General features: G+C 45.1%; 1 protein-coding gene across 2 annotated transcripts; it reads right to left on the reverse strand.

Annotated features, from left to right (window-relative positions):
* Positions 1 to 1,204: 1,204 nt before the first annotated feature.
* On the reverse strand, positions 1,205 to 14,596 carry LAPTM5 (lysosomal protein transmembrane 5). 2 transcript variants are annotated; one of them, XM_015883727.3, is made up of 8 exons: positions 14,436 to 14,596; positions 9,605 to 9,698; positions 6,050 to 6,126; positions 5,305 to 5,433; positions 4,705 to 4,827; positions 4,533 to 4,628; positions 2,559 to 2,651; positions 1,205 to 1,987 (listed from the first exon to the last, which is right to left on the reverse strand). In XM_015883727.3, exons 1-8 carry the CDS (start codon positions 14,514 to 14,516, stop codon positions 1,913 to 1,915), a joined length of 768 nt encoding a protein of 255 aa, XP_015739213.1. In that variant the 5' UTR covers positions 14,517 to 14,596; the 3' UTR covers positions 1,205 to 1,912. The 2 variants fall into 2 exon arrangements, with proteins under 2 accessions (XP_015739213.1, XP_015739212.1); XM_015883726.3 differs by having other exon boundaries at positions 4,705 to 4,830.
* Between the last annotated feature and the right edge of the window lie 491 nt (positions 14,597 to 15,087).

Genomic DNA, 15,087 nt, shown 5'->3' on the forward strand with positions numbered 1-15,087 from the left:
AGTAAATCAATTTAAAGGAGAGAAAACTGTGTAAGAGTAACATATTAAAAAGAGTCTTTTATCAGACTCAAAACCAGCATTGATAGTGCCATCGTCTGACTTCTTAGAAAGCTTGTGACAGCTTGCGTTTTGTTTGTGTTGGCCAAATCTTCTAACATTTCAGAAAACCCAAACGATTTCCCGTCTAGAACTCAGACCCCAACCTGGCTGGAAACTCACAATAAATCTATACATTTTATCAGATTTCATGGTTTTCTGAGTCAGGCTCTCACAGGGAACTATTCTGAGCCCCGTAGAGGAAATATTGAATGAAGCAGAGAGATAATTTAGCTTGCTAAGAACCATGAAACATCAGGTTAATTTCATAGATCAGGTGTGTACCTGAAGGCTCAGCTCCTCTACATTCACTTTGTAACCAACCCCATCCCTGCAGGCAGTGCGTTGAGCCTATTTTGGTTGGACTTGATGATTTTGTTGTTCTTTTTCAACCTTAATGATTCTATGATTCTATTTTAGCTACTTTGGTTAAAATGCAGATCAGAATTCGAACCACTTAAAGAGATTTAAGAAAGGATTTTTAACACCATCCAGTTAGATATGAGGGATGGGATGCCACCCACTGGGATCTAGACTGACTTGAACAGTGGGCCCAGGTGAACCTCATGTGGTGGATGTCCCATCCCTGGAGACTTTCAAGGCGAGGCTGGATCAGGTCCACGGCAACCTGATGGAGCTGTGCCTGTCCCTGCTCATTGTGGGGCAGCTGGACTAGATGGGCTGTAAAGGTCCCTTCCAACTCTAAGGATTCTATGACTCTTTGATCACACTGATCACATCAGTGTTCAGCCTGGTTTTCGGGAGTATAACAAGGAAATCACTGCTTTTCAGCAGTGGAAAGCAGCTCAGGTATATGGTCAATATCATTATCATCACCATCTCTTTTAGACATCAAATGAACACCGGCAAATCATTCATTGAAGTTTCAGAGCAGAGCAAGAATCCTAGGCTTTGTCTTACAATGTAGATGATGTTGGAGTAGTTGTTACTGAGCAGATTACACTTTTGAAAAGGCATGGAGCCATCCAAAAAAGGAAGCAGATGCTAAATTGTAGCAACATCATTCACCAGCATTTACACAGACGGACCTGTGCAGTCAGCATGGGTCATGAATGTGCCAACCCTTCAGAAATCAGACAGTAAAAGATTGAAGCTGTTAACAGGCTTTTTATTACTGAAACTCATCAAAGTCACAGTAAAAGCAAAAAAGTAAAAAATAATAAAAAAAAGCAAACTCTTGGGTATAAAATGGCAGAGCAACACCGTCACAACTCCAGCATGTTTTATATTCTGGAATACAAACTCAGTCATGATCATAAGCAGATAGAATGAGAGTGTGTTGTTGAGAACTTCATTCTTTTGCTAACTCCTTTCCCTTAGGTCCTCATTAAAAGATGCTAGTAAGCATAGTATACGTCAGATTTGGGCTACCTCAGAAAGCAGAAAAAAGGTTATTGCCTGTTTTTCCCCTTGTTCTACTTCTTAAATGCCTCAGCTGCTGGGTTAGAGATGTAAGACAGATAAGAGACAGCATCCTGCTGGGGTAAATAAGCCTACCAAGGGATCCAGGCTAAATGCCTGGCAGATGTCAGAGCCCAGTGATGGGAACCTCTAAGATGCCTAATACCAAGTTTATTAAAATCAGCACTGCAACTCAGTATTACCAGCTCAAAACTGTTAATGAGGCACCAGCTCCAATGGTTCATTGCTGCTCTTCATGAGCTCATAAAGCGAGCTAGAGTGCAACAAGCTTGATGCTGCTGCAAAGTGAGGGCTTCTCAGAGAGGCTGAGTATCTGACAGAAGGGACAAGAGGCACCAACAACAGAACTCTGTCTTCTCTCCATGAGTAGAGTTTAGATTGCTACATAGGGTGGTGGGCATTCCTTGGAAGGCAACTCCAAGGCTTCTTCATAAGATGGCAGAACGGCCTGAAAGAGAAGACCATTAGTCATGCTTTGGATACACGAAGGGTTCCAAATGGCCTTGATCTTGGCTATGTTTCTCTTCCTCAAGTATCTTTCATTTTTTGGAGGTCTTAAATTTCCCTTCTTTGTGTCAGAGCAGTTGGATGCTGCTATTGGCTATCATCAATATTTTGCATAAGGACATTCATTAAAATGAAGGGTGATGCACCAGATCTCTCAGACACCGATCCAATCTTAATTTGGAATGTGAATGACACTATCAGACACAGAAACAAAAGTTGATCTGAAATTAAAAACACACCTTCAAGTCAGAGATTGGGTGATATATTCCCATTTATTTACTTTGCCCAAAGTCTGAGTATCAGCTTCCTTGCAAATACAATTGCCTTTGGAAGGTTTTACAAAGGAGTAAATTGAAAGGAATTTTACATAATTGGGAATTGATTTTTAATACCTGTTAATGCACATTTGAAGTGCTGGCCTCTCTCTTGTACCACCAAAGGAGCAAACATAAGGATCATGAAGCATCACGCTATCTAAACCCTGACTTTTCATGACATAAACCTTTACTCACCTTCTCAACTGCCTGTGGGTCAACCTTCACCTCCTCTCTCTTACTGGCTTTAATGTACTTAAAGCAGCTCAGGACACATTTGAACATATAGGCCTGAAAAGGAAAGAGAAAGGGAAGTCTGCCTTGGCACCGCAGGTCAACAAAAGCATTTCTATGTTTGCCATCATCCCACCACCATCTTCTCTCAGGCCTTGAGAGAAGCCTGACACTACACATTCCAAGCCTTTAAATCGGTCTGTCCTGATCCTTTGTTGGAAGGGTGGCAACTCCATCTGCTCAGAGCAGCACACTGTTGTGAAGTCAATAGGACTATAGGCATGCTGAGTGTCCAATGTCATCACGCAGGAAAGGAAAACATGCCAATTTTCATGTTATTTTTCTGAGCAGGCTTCAAAGTCCCAGTGTTTCAGAAACACATGGATGGGTACAACATTCACCTCCCAGAGGTCCAGGGCCCCTTTGTCAACTAGGACTGACCTCAAAGGACGTCTTTTTCAAGAAAACTTCATGTTTCCATTAGTGTCAGTTTTCTGACAGGCCTGCCTTGCACCTCGTGGTGTTACACAATGCGGTAAATGAAGAGATTTTCTGAGAAAAATGGATCGATTGACAGATTGTGGCACCAGAAAATAGGCAAGGCCTGTGAAACATACCATGTGAAATAAATATTTTCCCTGCACTGTGCAGTGAGGCGAAGTCATGTGTCTCTTGTTTTCATTGGCGTAAGGCTGTACTTTAAAAACAGTTGGCATTTTCTAAAGAACACAGGGAGTTGTATGTCCCAGGAACAGGCCCTGTAGCTTAGGGTTTCCCATAACAATGAGGACTGTTTGCCTTGTCACAAAGCCAAGACAAAGAATGAGAACAAAGAATGGAGTATCTGAGTTGAGGGAATCTGTCTCTCAAATTGACTTATGGAGATGAGAAGGTAAAACCTTTTTTGACCACCTCCAGGGAACACTGCAAAAACCTCCCCATACCAAAAGCTTCTTCATATAGAAGAGCAAAACAAGCGATGCCCTGAAGCTATCATAATAACTGTACTAAAAAACCCCACTCAACTCCCAAATAATCCCCAAATAAATTTTATAAAGTTACAATAATTAAAGAAATATATATTTATGTTTATTTTCTTTGATTTTGCTATAGCTGGCCCTGTAGGAAATTCAAACCAACTGATTTGCCAGGTGACACGGCCAGTTGGGTTGCAGAGTTACCTCCACTATTACTGGTCAGTTTATGCAAACATTGAGATATGCTGAAGTCACATTCATAGTGCATTGCACAGGACTCTCCATTTCACTCTGTTTGTTCAGGCCACCTGGGAAGAGTCTAGATAAGAAAAAATGCTTTCCAGCCAACAAGTAGCAATTGTCACTGTGCAGAATCTGCTCTCTACCTGGAGAGATGCAGTTTTCTTTTCTAAACCTCTCAGTGAAAAATCTGTTCTCTGATCCATTGAAGCAAGAAGAAGAGAAACCCTCTCACTGTGCAGGAAGTCTCACATGATGCAGTTTTCTAAGATGTAAGCAAAACTCAGCAGCTCATTGCTTTTAATTAAGTTTCAGGACATCTGACTGCATAACTCTCTTTGCATCAGCACAGACACAGCAACTTACCCAAGTGGAAGATCCAACCTGCTGCTTAACGACCTCACTGATTTTGTTGTACAATAGTAGAAGAGTTTCCTATAATTCGTTTTCAGACATCTTATCCTTTTAGAGATGAATGGCCAGTCATAGTTCTTAAATACAGGGGGAGCTTCCTTTATAACTCACGCCCTCAGAATCATGAGAGATCTGATTATCAGACCCTCACTGAAGCGTAGCTCCTATTGCTCCCAAGGGGAGACCCAAGAAGCTTTCTATGGCTCTGGCAGATTTGAGAGAGAAGTAAAAGCCACTTCCTCCTATCCCTCAGGCAGCAAAGCTTCCTTTCTGCCCTCACTGCTCACCACACCCTGCAGCCATTTACCTTCACGAAGAGGACAGCAATGAACGCAACAGTGAAGGTGACCATCACTTTAGCATATTCCTCTGTTGGTAACTTCTCCAGGGCTGGCAGAAAGCCCTGTGAAAAGAGGGAGGGGGTCTCAGTCAAACACTTGTCCCCTCTGCCAGGGTCACACAAGGTGCTCACCACCTACTCTGTTGTCTGCAGACTTGAGGCTGAGGTAGCTGGGAACCTCCATGTAGGAGCTGCAGAGGGTCAGGATGCTCAGGCAGAAGTCCAGCAGCTGCAGGGCCAGGAAAGGGGTCTTCAGGTGTTCCTGCTGTGCAGACAAAGGGCAGGGGACAGGGTTATGTCTACAAGACCTTTATAGATTTTTCTATTTACATGGGCTTGTGTTCCATCATAATTTACAGCCTAAGCTGTTTGGGGCTTGACGTTATTTAAGGTTCTTTCCAACCTCAGCCATTCTATTAGTTAATTCATTTATACAAACCATAATACTGGGCAAACCATCTTGCTGGGTTGGTTTCTACCAGCTCTTCTGAAGAAGTCTCTAGCTGCTGCAGTGATATTCCTGACTTACCTCAAAAATATCTCCCCAGATCCCTGAGGCAGAAAGGAAAACCAACAGCAAGTGTCTCTGAAGTGGGAAACCCAATTTAGTCTCTGCTATCACCAGTTGCCCTTGTGGACCTTCTAACTCCCAAGGATTGCAGCCACTGTAGGAACTGCTTCATCATGAAAATCCATCCCATAAAAAGCAAAGAGCATCCTGACATGACCTGTTACCTACCGTGTGTCTGAGGGATGACACTGAAACCATGGCTGGGACTTGGATGTAGGAACTGAACATTGTTAGGAGGCTGAGGAGAAAGTCCATGACTTGTAGAGCAAGGAATGGGATCAGGAGGCGTTCCCTCTTCTGTGAGAAAAATCAATGTGAGTTATTTCTGTTCTGAATGGGAGAATGGGCCCAGCCATCAATACCTAAAACGACATGTGTTAAGGTACTACATGAACAAAACCTCTCCTGGAATTTCTGCATCTAATTCTAGACACTGGGATGACCGTGGCAGCTTCAGCAGCAGTGAAGGGCATTGACATGAATTCTTTTTCCCACTCTGCACTGAAAGTTCCTGTGAACTTTCACTGCATGACCTTTATGTTTGATCCCATCAAATCAGTTTCCATTAGTTGTTCAGCTGCCCCAAGCTTACTGTTGCAAAGAAAGCTGGGTTCCCAGAACAGCACACGGTCATTTCTCCTCTAAATAGGAAGGGAATCCTCCTTTAAAAGGGGACTTACGGAACCCCTCCAAGATCTGACCTGTACAAGAGTATGGAAATGAGGCAATAGAGCAACATTTCCAAATAAGAGTATTTCTACCCCGCAGCACAACAAATAACCCTGATTTAAATGTGAGTCTCAGCAAGACTGGTATCATTATGGTCATACCTCAGCACTCAGTGAGCATTTTCTAGTCCACAATGGCAGAGAGACCCCAGCAAGCAGCTAAATGACATTTGTGGAGAACGTACCTTCAACACCCCGAAGAGGAGGTTGAAGCTGATGACAAACAGCATGATGATCAACAGGAAACTGGTGGTGACATCAGCTAAAAGCGACAACATTAATTTCACATTACTAAAAGCTGGAGCCTAATGTCCACCTCCCACATTCAGGCACATGGGATTGAAGTTCAAATATCCTGGGCTACAATATTAAAGTAAAACAAAATGAAAACTGGAGTGAGGTTTTAGGCAGAAAAAACTCTGGTCAGGAAATTATTTTGAGACTTAGATAAACTAATAAACAGCAAAAGCTGTGGAGAGATCTAGGAGATACTCAAGCAAGGAAGAAGATTCAGCCACCCAACAGTAGCATGGGTCATAGAGCTGCAGGGTGAAATACTTTGCCTCCGTCCTCTCTCTGTAGTTGCAGAATGCAACATGCTCATTAAAAGATATAGATGCATGAGGAGAAACAAGGGAACTTTGCTTATACTTACACCTTGTTAAATAAATACTGAATTTATTTCTTTTTTTTTAGCCACAACATAATGAGAATTGAAACATGGAAGGAGGCTTAGGAAACAGCAAAGGAAACCCCAGTCCAAAAAGAGAACAGAGGAGAATGGATAGAATGAGTTCACAGGAGCTGCTGCTGGCAGGGCATATGTCAAGGCCTCTGCAGAGCTGTGCTGGACATCTGCACTGCCAGCAAGAAATGCCAGATAGTTAATGGGAACCAAATAAGCCCTCCCAACAAGCAGAAAAGCAGAGAATTTATTTACCAAATGTCTATATTTGATTGACTTCATATCAGGATTTATGTCCTGTATGTAGCCAGGAGGGGCTTTGAGTGGCTCGTAATATTTTTGATGAATGCCAAGAAACTCCTTTCTGTTTTATGGCCCAATAAATGGGTTTGGGAAGTGCAAGCAGGACTCATAATGCTGTGGTTTAACAGAGCATTGAGATGTGAACCTGGCTCTTACAAATTGCAACTGAATGTCCCAAAATGCCACACGACCATTTGTCTCCTGTTCCTTCTGCCTAGCCAGATTATTCTTGTTCTATCTCTTAAGCACCAAGTGTTAAAGTTAGACCAGCTTTAGACCAGTTAAAATCCTGACGTTGATCCCTTCAGGGTGAACCTATCCTCACTATCCTTCAGGATGAATAGAGAAGGTATTGGATATTCTTCCTGTTTTAGTGTTGTATTTTTAGTAGATCTACAAATCTCTTGATCAACTTCTACTGAAAAGCAGCTTTCAGAGGAGTGCTCTTGGTGCTACCCTGCCTGCAGCATCCTATAAACCAAGGCAGCAAGGAGAGGCAGCTAGGAACAGAGCATTTCTCCTAAAGACAGCTGATCTTGTCATCCTCCACACTGTCCCAGCAATGGCAAAAACAATCCCAGTTCTCCTTCCTGGGTAACTACTGATCGGTGAGCCTCACCTCTGAGCCTGGGAAGATCATGGAGCAGATCCTCCCAGAAGACATGTTAAGGCACATGAGGGATCAGCAGGTGATCTGAGACAGCCAGTATGGCTTCAGCAGGGAAAAGTTGTGTCTGACCAATCTGGTGGTCTTCTATGGTGAAGTGATGGCACTGGTGGACAAAGGAAGGGCAAGTGATGCCATCTACCTGCAATTCTGCAAGGCCTTCGACAAGGTCCCCCAGCACATCCTTATTTCCAAATTGGAGAGTTATGGATTTGAAGGGTAGACTATCTGGTGGATAAGGAATTGGCTGAATTGTCCCAGTCAGACAACGGTGGTCAATGATTGTATGTCCAGTTGGAGGTGGTGACTAGTGGTGTCCCTCAGGGGTCTGTCTTGGGGCTGATGCTCTTTAACATCACTACCAGTGACATAGATGATGGGATCAAGGGTATCCTCAGCAGATTGCTGATGACAGCAAGATGAGTGGTGCAGCTTATGCAGCTGAAGGAAAAGATGCACCTTGAGGCACCTTGACAAACTCAAAAGATAGGCCCACATGAAGCTAATGAGGTTCAACAAAGAAAAGTGCAAGGTTTTGCACTTGCATTGGGGTAATCCTAAGTATGTATACAGACTAGGAGAACTCCTTGACAGCATCCCCGCTTTGGTTTCCTGGTAGATGAAAAACTTAATGAGCTAGCAGTGTGCACCTGAAGCCCAGAAGGCCTATGGTACCCTGGGCTGCATGAGAAGAGGGGTCACAGCAGGGCAGGGAGAGGATTGTTCCCTTCTACTACGAGTCCTTGTGAGTCCCCATCTGGAGTACTGCATCCAAGTCTGGGGTCTCCAGCACAGGAAGGAAGTGAAGCTTTGGCAGAGGGTTTAGAGAAAGGCCACAGATATGGTCAGAGGTCTGGAGCATCTCTCTATGAAGACAGACTGAGGGATGTGGGTTGATTCAGCCTAGAGAAGGGAAGGCTGCTGGGAAACTTCATTATGGCCTTCCAGTATTTAAAGGGAGGTTATAAACAGGAGGGAAATCAACCTTTTACTAGGACAGACAATGATAGGACCAGGGGGAATGGTTTTAAACTTGACACCCCTTCCAACCCAAGCTCTTCTACAGATAGAGCAGCCTATACTGAGGACATCCACAGAACCTCTCCCCACACTGTTCTCCAGCTCTTCCATCCGTGTTCTGAAGTCAAATTGAACTTTTTATACTGTTTGGCTGCCTTGTTTCCCTGCTTGTTTTTGGGAATAGAAGAGTTGCACTGTCTTCATTCCAACTGTAATTAGAAAGTGCTCTCCACCTCCCAGGCAGAGCCCTTTGAAACACTTGGGAGGAGGAGCCAAGTGGAAGGAGGAAGCTCTGCAGAAAGCAATCATGCGAGTTGGGTATTGAGTTCCCTCCAACCCACCCTGACTTCTCCTCCACTTTTGTGGATTTCTGCAGCCTGGGGCAAGGAAACACTGGAAAAGCAGGGGACAGGCAAATCCTTCCTGCTGTGGGCTTTTTTTCCTATGTGGTTCCTTATGGCTTTGTATGGTGAGGCACCGCAGGGCGAAGGACTCTGATTTCCTCTATCCTGAGCACAGTGCAAAAGGGGTATGTCAGCCTGCGGTTTTACAGCAGAAAGTGACTAAGAAAAGGAAAAAGCACCGTGCATCTGTTCTCCCCAACTGCTTCATGCAAATTTTTTTTCTGGTTTAGTAATATTTGAGGTTGGGGGAGCTGTTTTCTTTTAAATCTTGAGCTTTAAAATTTTCTCACCCCACATGAAATGTGTAGGAATTCAATCATTTGTGACAAATGTGATGCTTGGGACTGTGTGTGAGATATGGAACAGCATGGCTGCTTCTTGCAGGCAACTCATGTGATGCCCAGACCACCAGGGACTTGGAGACAAAGCAGCTGGAGTTGGAAGGGTGATGGCACAGCTGCCAAGAGAAGTGGTGGAGTCACCATCCCTGGAGGTGCTCAAGAAATGTGGAGATGTGGCACTGAGAGATGTGGGGATTGGTTGGGGTTGGACATGGTGATCTTGGTGGTCTTCACAAACCTTAATGAAAGAGGAACCTAAAAGAAAGGTCAGTGTAGGACCCCAGTGTCCCCTGCTCCCTTCCAGCATCCCGAGCACATACCAGTTTTGTAGTAATCCTTGCCCAGGTCTTTGCAGTAGCCCTTCCTACTCGCAACTTCCAGGGAATACTCGATCAGCAGCAAAAGGCTCATCACCTAGGAGAACAAAGGCAAAAGGCACAATGCAGTCCACTGCAGACCAACCTGCTTTTGACAAATCTGTTTCCAAGGAGCATGCAGTGGCTGCAGCCCTAAGTGCAGGGTGGCTCTCCAATGGTATTTTGAAGTGATACCACACTGAACCTATCTGGATGGATTTTCTCTCATTTCTCCCCAAAGAAAAAAAAAGAATGACGCAAACATGTTTCCATCACCCCACCAAGTCCAGCACTGGGAGCACACATTCATCATGCCTGAGGCACTGAAAAAAGGACAGTCGATGAAGAAGAGGTCATTGGGAAGAGATGAGTGAGGGAAGGTATTTGTCTGCTCTGCACTGGGGTTGTCCTGTGACGATGCAGAAAGGAAGTCTGTATCTGGCACCACAGTCAGCACAAGCATGGTACTGTGTAGCTGAAACAGGTTGTCCACAATAGCTGCCACAGCCTTCTGTGTTAACACTCGCTTAAAGAAGTGACGCAGGCAAGGAGGAAACTGAACTGTTGTGGTTGTGCTCCTGTTTGCAAACTTTGTGTGTGGGCAACAGCGCAAAACAAGCAACTGCAGGAGACAAAAAAAAAGCTACACAGTTAAGCAAGCAGAAGAGATGATTTGTTCTTTTTGAGAGCTCAGGCTGCAGTAATGCACAGTCATACACCTCCTGCTCTACAGGAGGTATTGCAGGCAAAAGAAAGAGGCATGGAGGGAAAGACTCTGCATTGGGCCAGAAATGAGGAAGCAAAGCTTTGCCACTGCTGTGTGGCAAAGACAGGAAACAAATGTAGCCTCTCCCACTATCCCCAAAACCAAACCAATCAACCTTCTTTGCAAAACAACAAATGCTGTTTCCAGAAGAGAGGTCCTTGGAATACTTCATTTCTGATGAGCACATGCTCCCAAAGAGATTTCACTTTCCTTATTGCTGCTACTGGTCAAACTCCTCAAATGACAGCATGGGTAACCAAGGAAGAAATTGCTTTTTCAGGTTTCTGTTAAGTAGAGGAAAGCAAAAGACTTGAACCCAAAGCATCCACATGTTTCCTGAAAGACAGGAGATGCAGGAGATGGAATCCCAGATGAATTCACATCCAGAGCCAAAGCTTCAGCACAAAGGACCATCCCCAGTGCCTGTCAGAGGGACAATAAAAAGAAGGACAACCTGAGATCCTTGCAAGCGTTGAAAAAGCAACCAAATGAACGTCAGTCCTATATCAGATAGCCAAACCAAATATAAACAGAAGGTTAGTGAGTAGACATTTTAAGTGAAACTTCGCTTTAAGTTAATTTTGCATAGAAACAATGAGCCACTGAACTGCAATGAGGGAAGAGACAAAGCTCTGGTGGTCATTTCTGAGCTCCTCATCCTATGAGTAAATCATGGCCAGGAGATCCCTCCATCACCCACCTCTGCATTTGGCATCCCACTGCCTGGCCCATGACAACCCCATTTATTCCTGCTAAGAACGGAAGGTAACTGAAGCCCCACAGTGAGGCTAAGAAGTTGGAGGAAGGTTGGTGACATCACCAAACAGTGCAGGACAGAGGTACCGTGAGCCGTTAACCCAAAGCAGACAACCTGAGCAAGCAAAAGCGTATCTTGTGAGGCAGAAACTTAACAGCATGTTGCACGCAGCCCCCATTCCCTGGGGGATATTTGCTACAGCTATGGTAGGGTTAAGCTGCTGTAAGATGTTGCTTCAGGTACTTTTTATTTGCTGAAACCTGTGTAGCTTGACTAACCTCCAAATTATTTATATGTGTGCACATGGCCTTGGTGTGACACGTGCTACTTTTCTCACACACAGGCTCTGTAAAGAGCCTGATGCTGCAATGAGCAGGGGTCAGCGGGGGCATGAATGTGCTTTGAGGGCTCCTGATTTCTGTGCATTCAGGATGATGACACCTGGTGCTGTGATGTCAAATGGTGCCTCATATAAGTGCTTTACTTTCAGTGCTTCACTTCTTACTTTAATTTGAAAGTGGTTGCTGTGGTTCAGAACATTTTATCTTTTCCTTCCCGCTGCTTCTTTTTCCCTCCAGGTTCATGTGATAGAGATGCTCTGGGAGTATGAGGGAACATCCCAGGGCAGCCACAGACTGCTGACAGCACGGCTTCATGCCAACATGAACCACGGCCACAGTGAGGGCTGGACCTGGGGAAGATCTCAGAGATGGAGCTCTGCTCATGAAGTACTAAAGCTATGACAGGTCAACCCAACGAGATGCCACTTTCCAAGACCTTTGTAGTTAAGAATGAGTAGCAAAAGAACTGTCACTTTTCTGTCTATGCACAGAAGCAACAGCCGGGCTTTGCTCCTGAAGCTGCACCAAATAACTTGGAGTCTCTTCTTGTCAATGAGCAGGAGGACAAATTCCTCCATGCTTCCTTTCAAAGTCACTACCCGACACCTCTTGAAGCTTTGCTAATCACACAACTGTCCCCTCCTCATCTCCCTTCTTCTCCTTCCCCATTTGTTTGAGAACATCCACATTTATTTCAGCTGTCTACGGAGAGATCAGTAGTAAGATAGATCTAATTTATAGGAGTACAAGATATCACCAGGAAGCCTGAGAGCTTGTGTTTGATGGCACTGCTATCACCCAGCATCACTATGATTCATCACTGGGACCCACAGCAATAATTTATATTGATACAAATGAACAGTATTGATGTGGCAAATCATCTGTGTCACCGAGTTATAAATTCCCTTTACCCTTTCCCTCCCTCTGCCAAGCTGCAGCAACATGACATCATAAAAAGGCAGAGAAAATGTAGGAAATACGAAAGCTTGCTGCTATTCTTCTGTGTTATCTCTGAAAGCAGTATGCTAAGACCATCTACTGCAAAATACAGTGGCAGTCTCCTTCCCGAGAACACTGTGAAGCCTCTCCCCAAGGCTCTGCCTTTTGCTGTTCAAAACTCAACTGGAAGTCTTCGACACGATTTTTTCAACAACAAATCTTCCACATTATGTCATTGGAAATGAAGGTTTCCCCGCTGGCCAACAGCACCATGAGCTGACCTCATTCTCTTCCAGTAAATGCTGGTACAAACTGGGAATATCTACTGGCACCACAGTGAAACAAGTGTTAGAAAAATGTGTTTTGTTTTGAAGCATTTGGAGGGGCACAGAGCAGGCTTTGTGATTCACCCTCCAGCTAGGAAAGATTACTTCCCTTTCTCTCTGTGCTTCTGATTCTCCACTGGCACCAGGCAGCTTGCATCACGTGCCATGCCTGTAGCTCCTTGTCATGCGTTTCCTCCCTTTAATTTAGCCACTTCCTCTTCAAACCTTGGGAGTGCTTCCTATGAGGGTCCCATTTCCAAGTAGGTCATGACCATCCCTCTGCGATGGCTCTATGTTTAATTGGTCATCAGAAATTGCTTCTGCTCTGCTGCAAACTGTCTGCTTTCATATGGTTCGGTTTTTGTCATTTGGGGTCAGAAGTCTGCACAAAGAGATACAGCAATTCCTGTTTCTTTAACACAGTGAGATTATGAGCTTTGAGTCCGTGGTGAAAGAGAAGCCTGCCTGGGCTGTAATCTAGATGCTCAAAAAGCAGAAGGCAAAGGAGGATATAAAATTGCAATCTCATCACAGTTCAAGGACCCCAAATGATTAAAAATTGTCATTGGAAATGCCATTGCAGCACCTGGATTCCACATAGTGCCAGGGGGAAGCTCTGCTGTTCTGAGCTGGTGTGGAACTATCTTATGTGACCATTAATGGCACAGCTGCACAGGGAGTGGTGGACCCAATGTCCCTGGGGATGTTCCAGAGCCATGGGGATGTGGCACTGAGGGACATGGTCGGTGGGCATGGTGGGGATGGGTTGAGGTTGGACTTGATCTATAATCATCCTTTGCTGAATGCTTTCACTTTATCCCACTATCCAAATCAGCAACTAAACCCATCGTCAGTTTCTGTTGCCCTTCATTGCATGAGTTCAGTGCTCCATCAATGGACACAGGGATGGCATTATGGGAGTCAAAGCTGCTACGTCACCTCATGCTGGACCCCAATCTCAGCTCTGTGTGAGCAAGAAGGTGGCTGTGGTATAGTGAGGGCATGTCTGGCCTGCTCCAGCTGCAAGAGGAATGCTGTAGGGACCATGACATGCCCATGCCAAGCACATCCTTGCGGGTGACAGTTCCCCTCACTCCACTTCTGTGCATGGAGAAAGGCCGGGTCTCCATTAGATGTTATCACACCGCATGCTCCCAATGTGTGACTGTGCGCCCCCAGTGCAGCAGAAGGGATTATTTTAAGTGTGCGCTCTCCGTGCAAGAAGCCACATCCTCAGTATGATGTGAGGCCACCTGAAAGCACATCTCTGCAGCCTAAATGGGGGGTGAAATGTCTCCAAATGGGGGAAGAAACATCCCGAATGTTCCCTGTGCTGCCCGGCTGCAGCCAGCAGCTCCAGGCAGCTGCACCAGATGTCTCCCAGCATGAGCAAGAGCTCCTGAATTGGTTTCCATGAGCTCCAATGGGTAAAGCTGGGGATAACAGTTTTAAAATATACAACTGTAATAAACTTCTTCCTGCTCTCTCCTCCCCTCCCACCTGACCTCCCTCTTTGTACATTCCCCTTGAACCATTTGTCTTTTGCTTTTGGCAAAACATGAAAGTCAATAGTCAGGGAACTCCATGGCCTGTAGTGCTCGTACCTTCTGCAAGCATTGCTCACATGCTTCTTTCGTTTCCCTCCATCCCCCATTCTGTCACTTACCATGTGGAAGATGCCAAGAGCAAGAGTTGCTGTCTTGATGTTGAAGAAGCAGCATTTTGGGGGCTTGGTTTGGGCGGTCATGTTGGGGTCCCTCTGCTCTGCTGGGAGTTGCAGCAGTTCAGTCTGCAGCAGCCACCTCACTGCAGAGCAGAGCGAGCAGCGCAGTTCAACTTCCTTCCTGGTCTATAAATGTGTTAAGTCATCCATATGGTCACATGAGGTCTTTGATTTCTCAATAAGAAAGCGAAAAATGATGTTGCTTTTCTAACAAATCTTTAACTGCTTGCACATCCCTGATGGCAAATGTGATCACAAAGCTGCTTTGGGCAGGTAGTGAGCAGGGTGTAGGGGAGCAGTAGGCTTTCTCCTAGAAAAAACATCGGAAATAAAGCAGGGGGCCAAGAATGTCACCTTACACTTGACCCACTGTTTTTGCAGTGAGGCATCCAAATTCCTGCACTTGAAGTATCTGGTTCCTTGCCAGCAAAGACACCTCTCCCTGCGACTGCTGATCCTGAGCAGCACTGTTCCTGGGGCTGCAGCAGTGGGGCCACCAGAGATGGGGTCCTTGACCACTAGACTGATAGACCTGCTTCTGGTTTGGGTATGGAACATGAAGCAGCAATGAGACCTGAGCCCAGGTGGCAGCCAT

This window comes from Coturnix japonica, chromosome 17, assembly GCF_054131305.1.
Source record: "Coturnix japonica strain WE chromosome 17, WE-NBRP24, whole genome shotgun sequence".
Lineage (NCBI taxonomy): Eukaryota > Metazoa > Chordata > Aves > Galliformes > Phasianidae > Coturnix > Coturnix japonica.

Coding starts and splice junctions, on each gene's coding strand:
- LAPTM5 (XM_015883726.3), bottom strand. CDS start 14,516: ATGACCGCCCAAACCAAGCCCCCAAAATGCTGCTTCTTCAACATCAAG. Junction 4,831..5,304: donor TGTCATCCCTCAGACACACG/GTAGGTAACAGG, acceptor TTGTCTGCACAG/CAGGAACACCTGAAGACCCC. Junction 1,988..2,558: donor ACCCACAGGCAGTTGAGAAG/GTGAGTAAAGGT, acceptor CTTCTCTTTCAG/GCCGTTCTGCCATCTTATGA.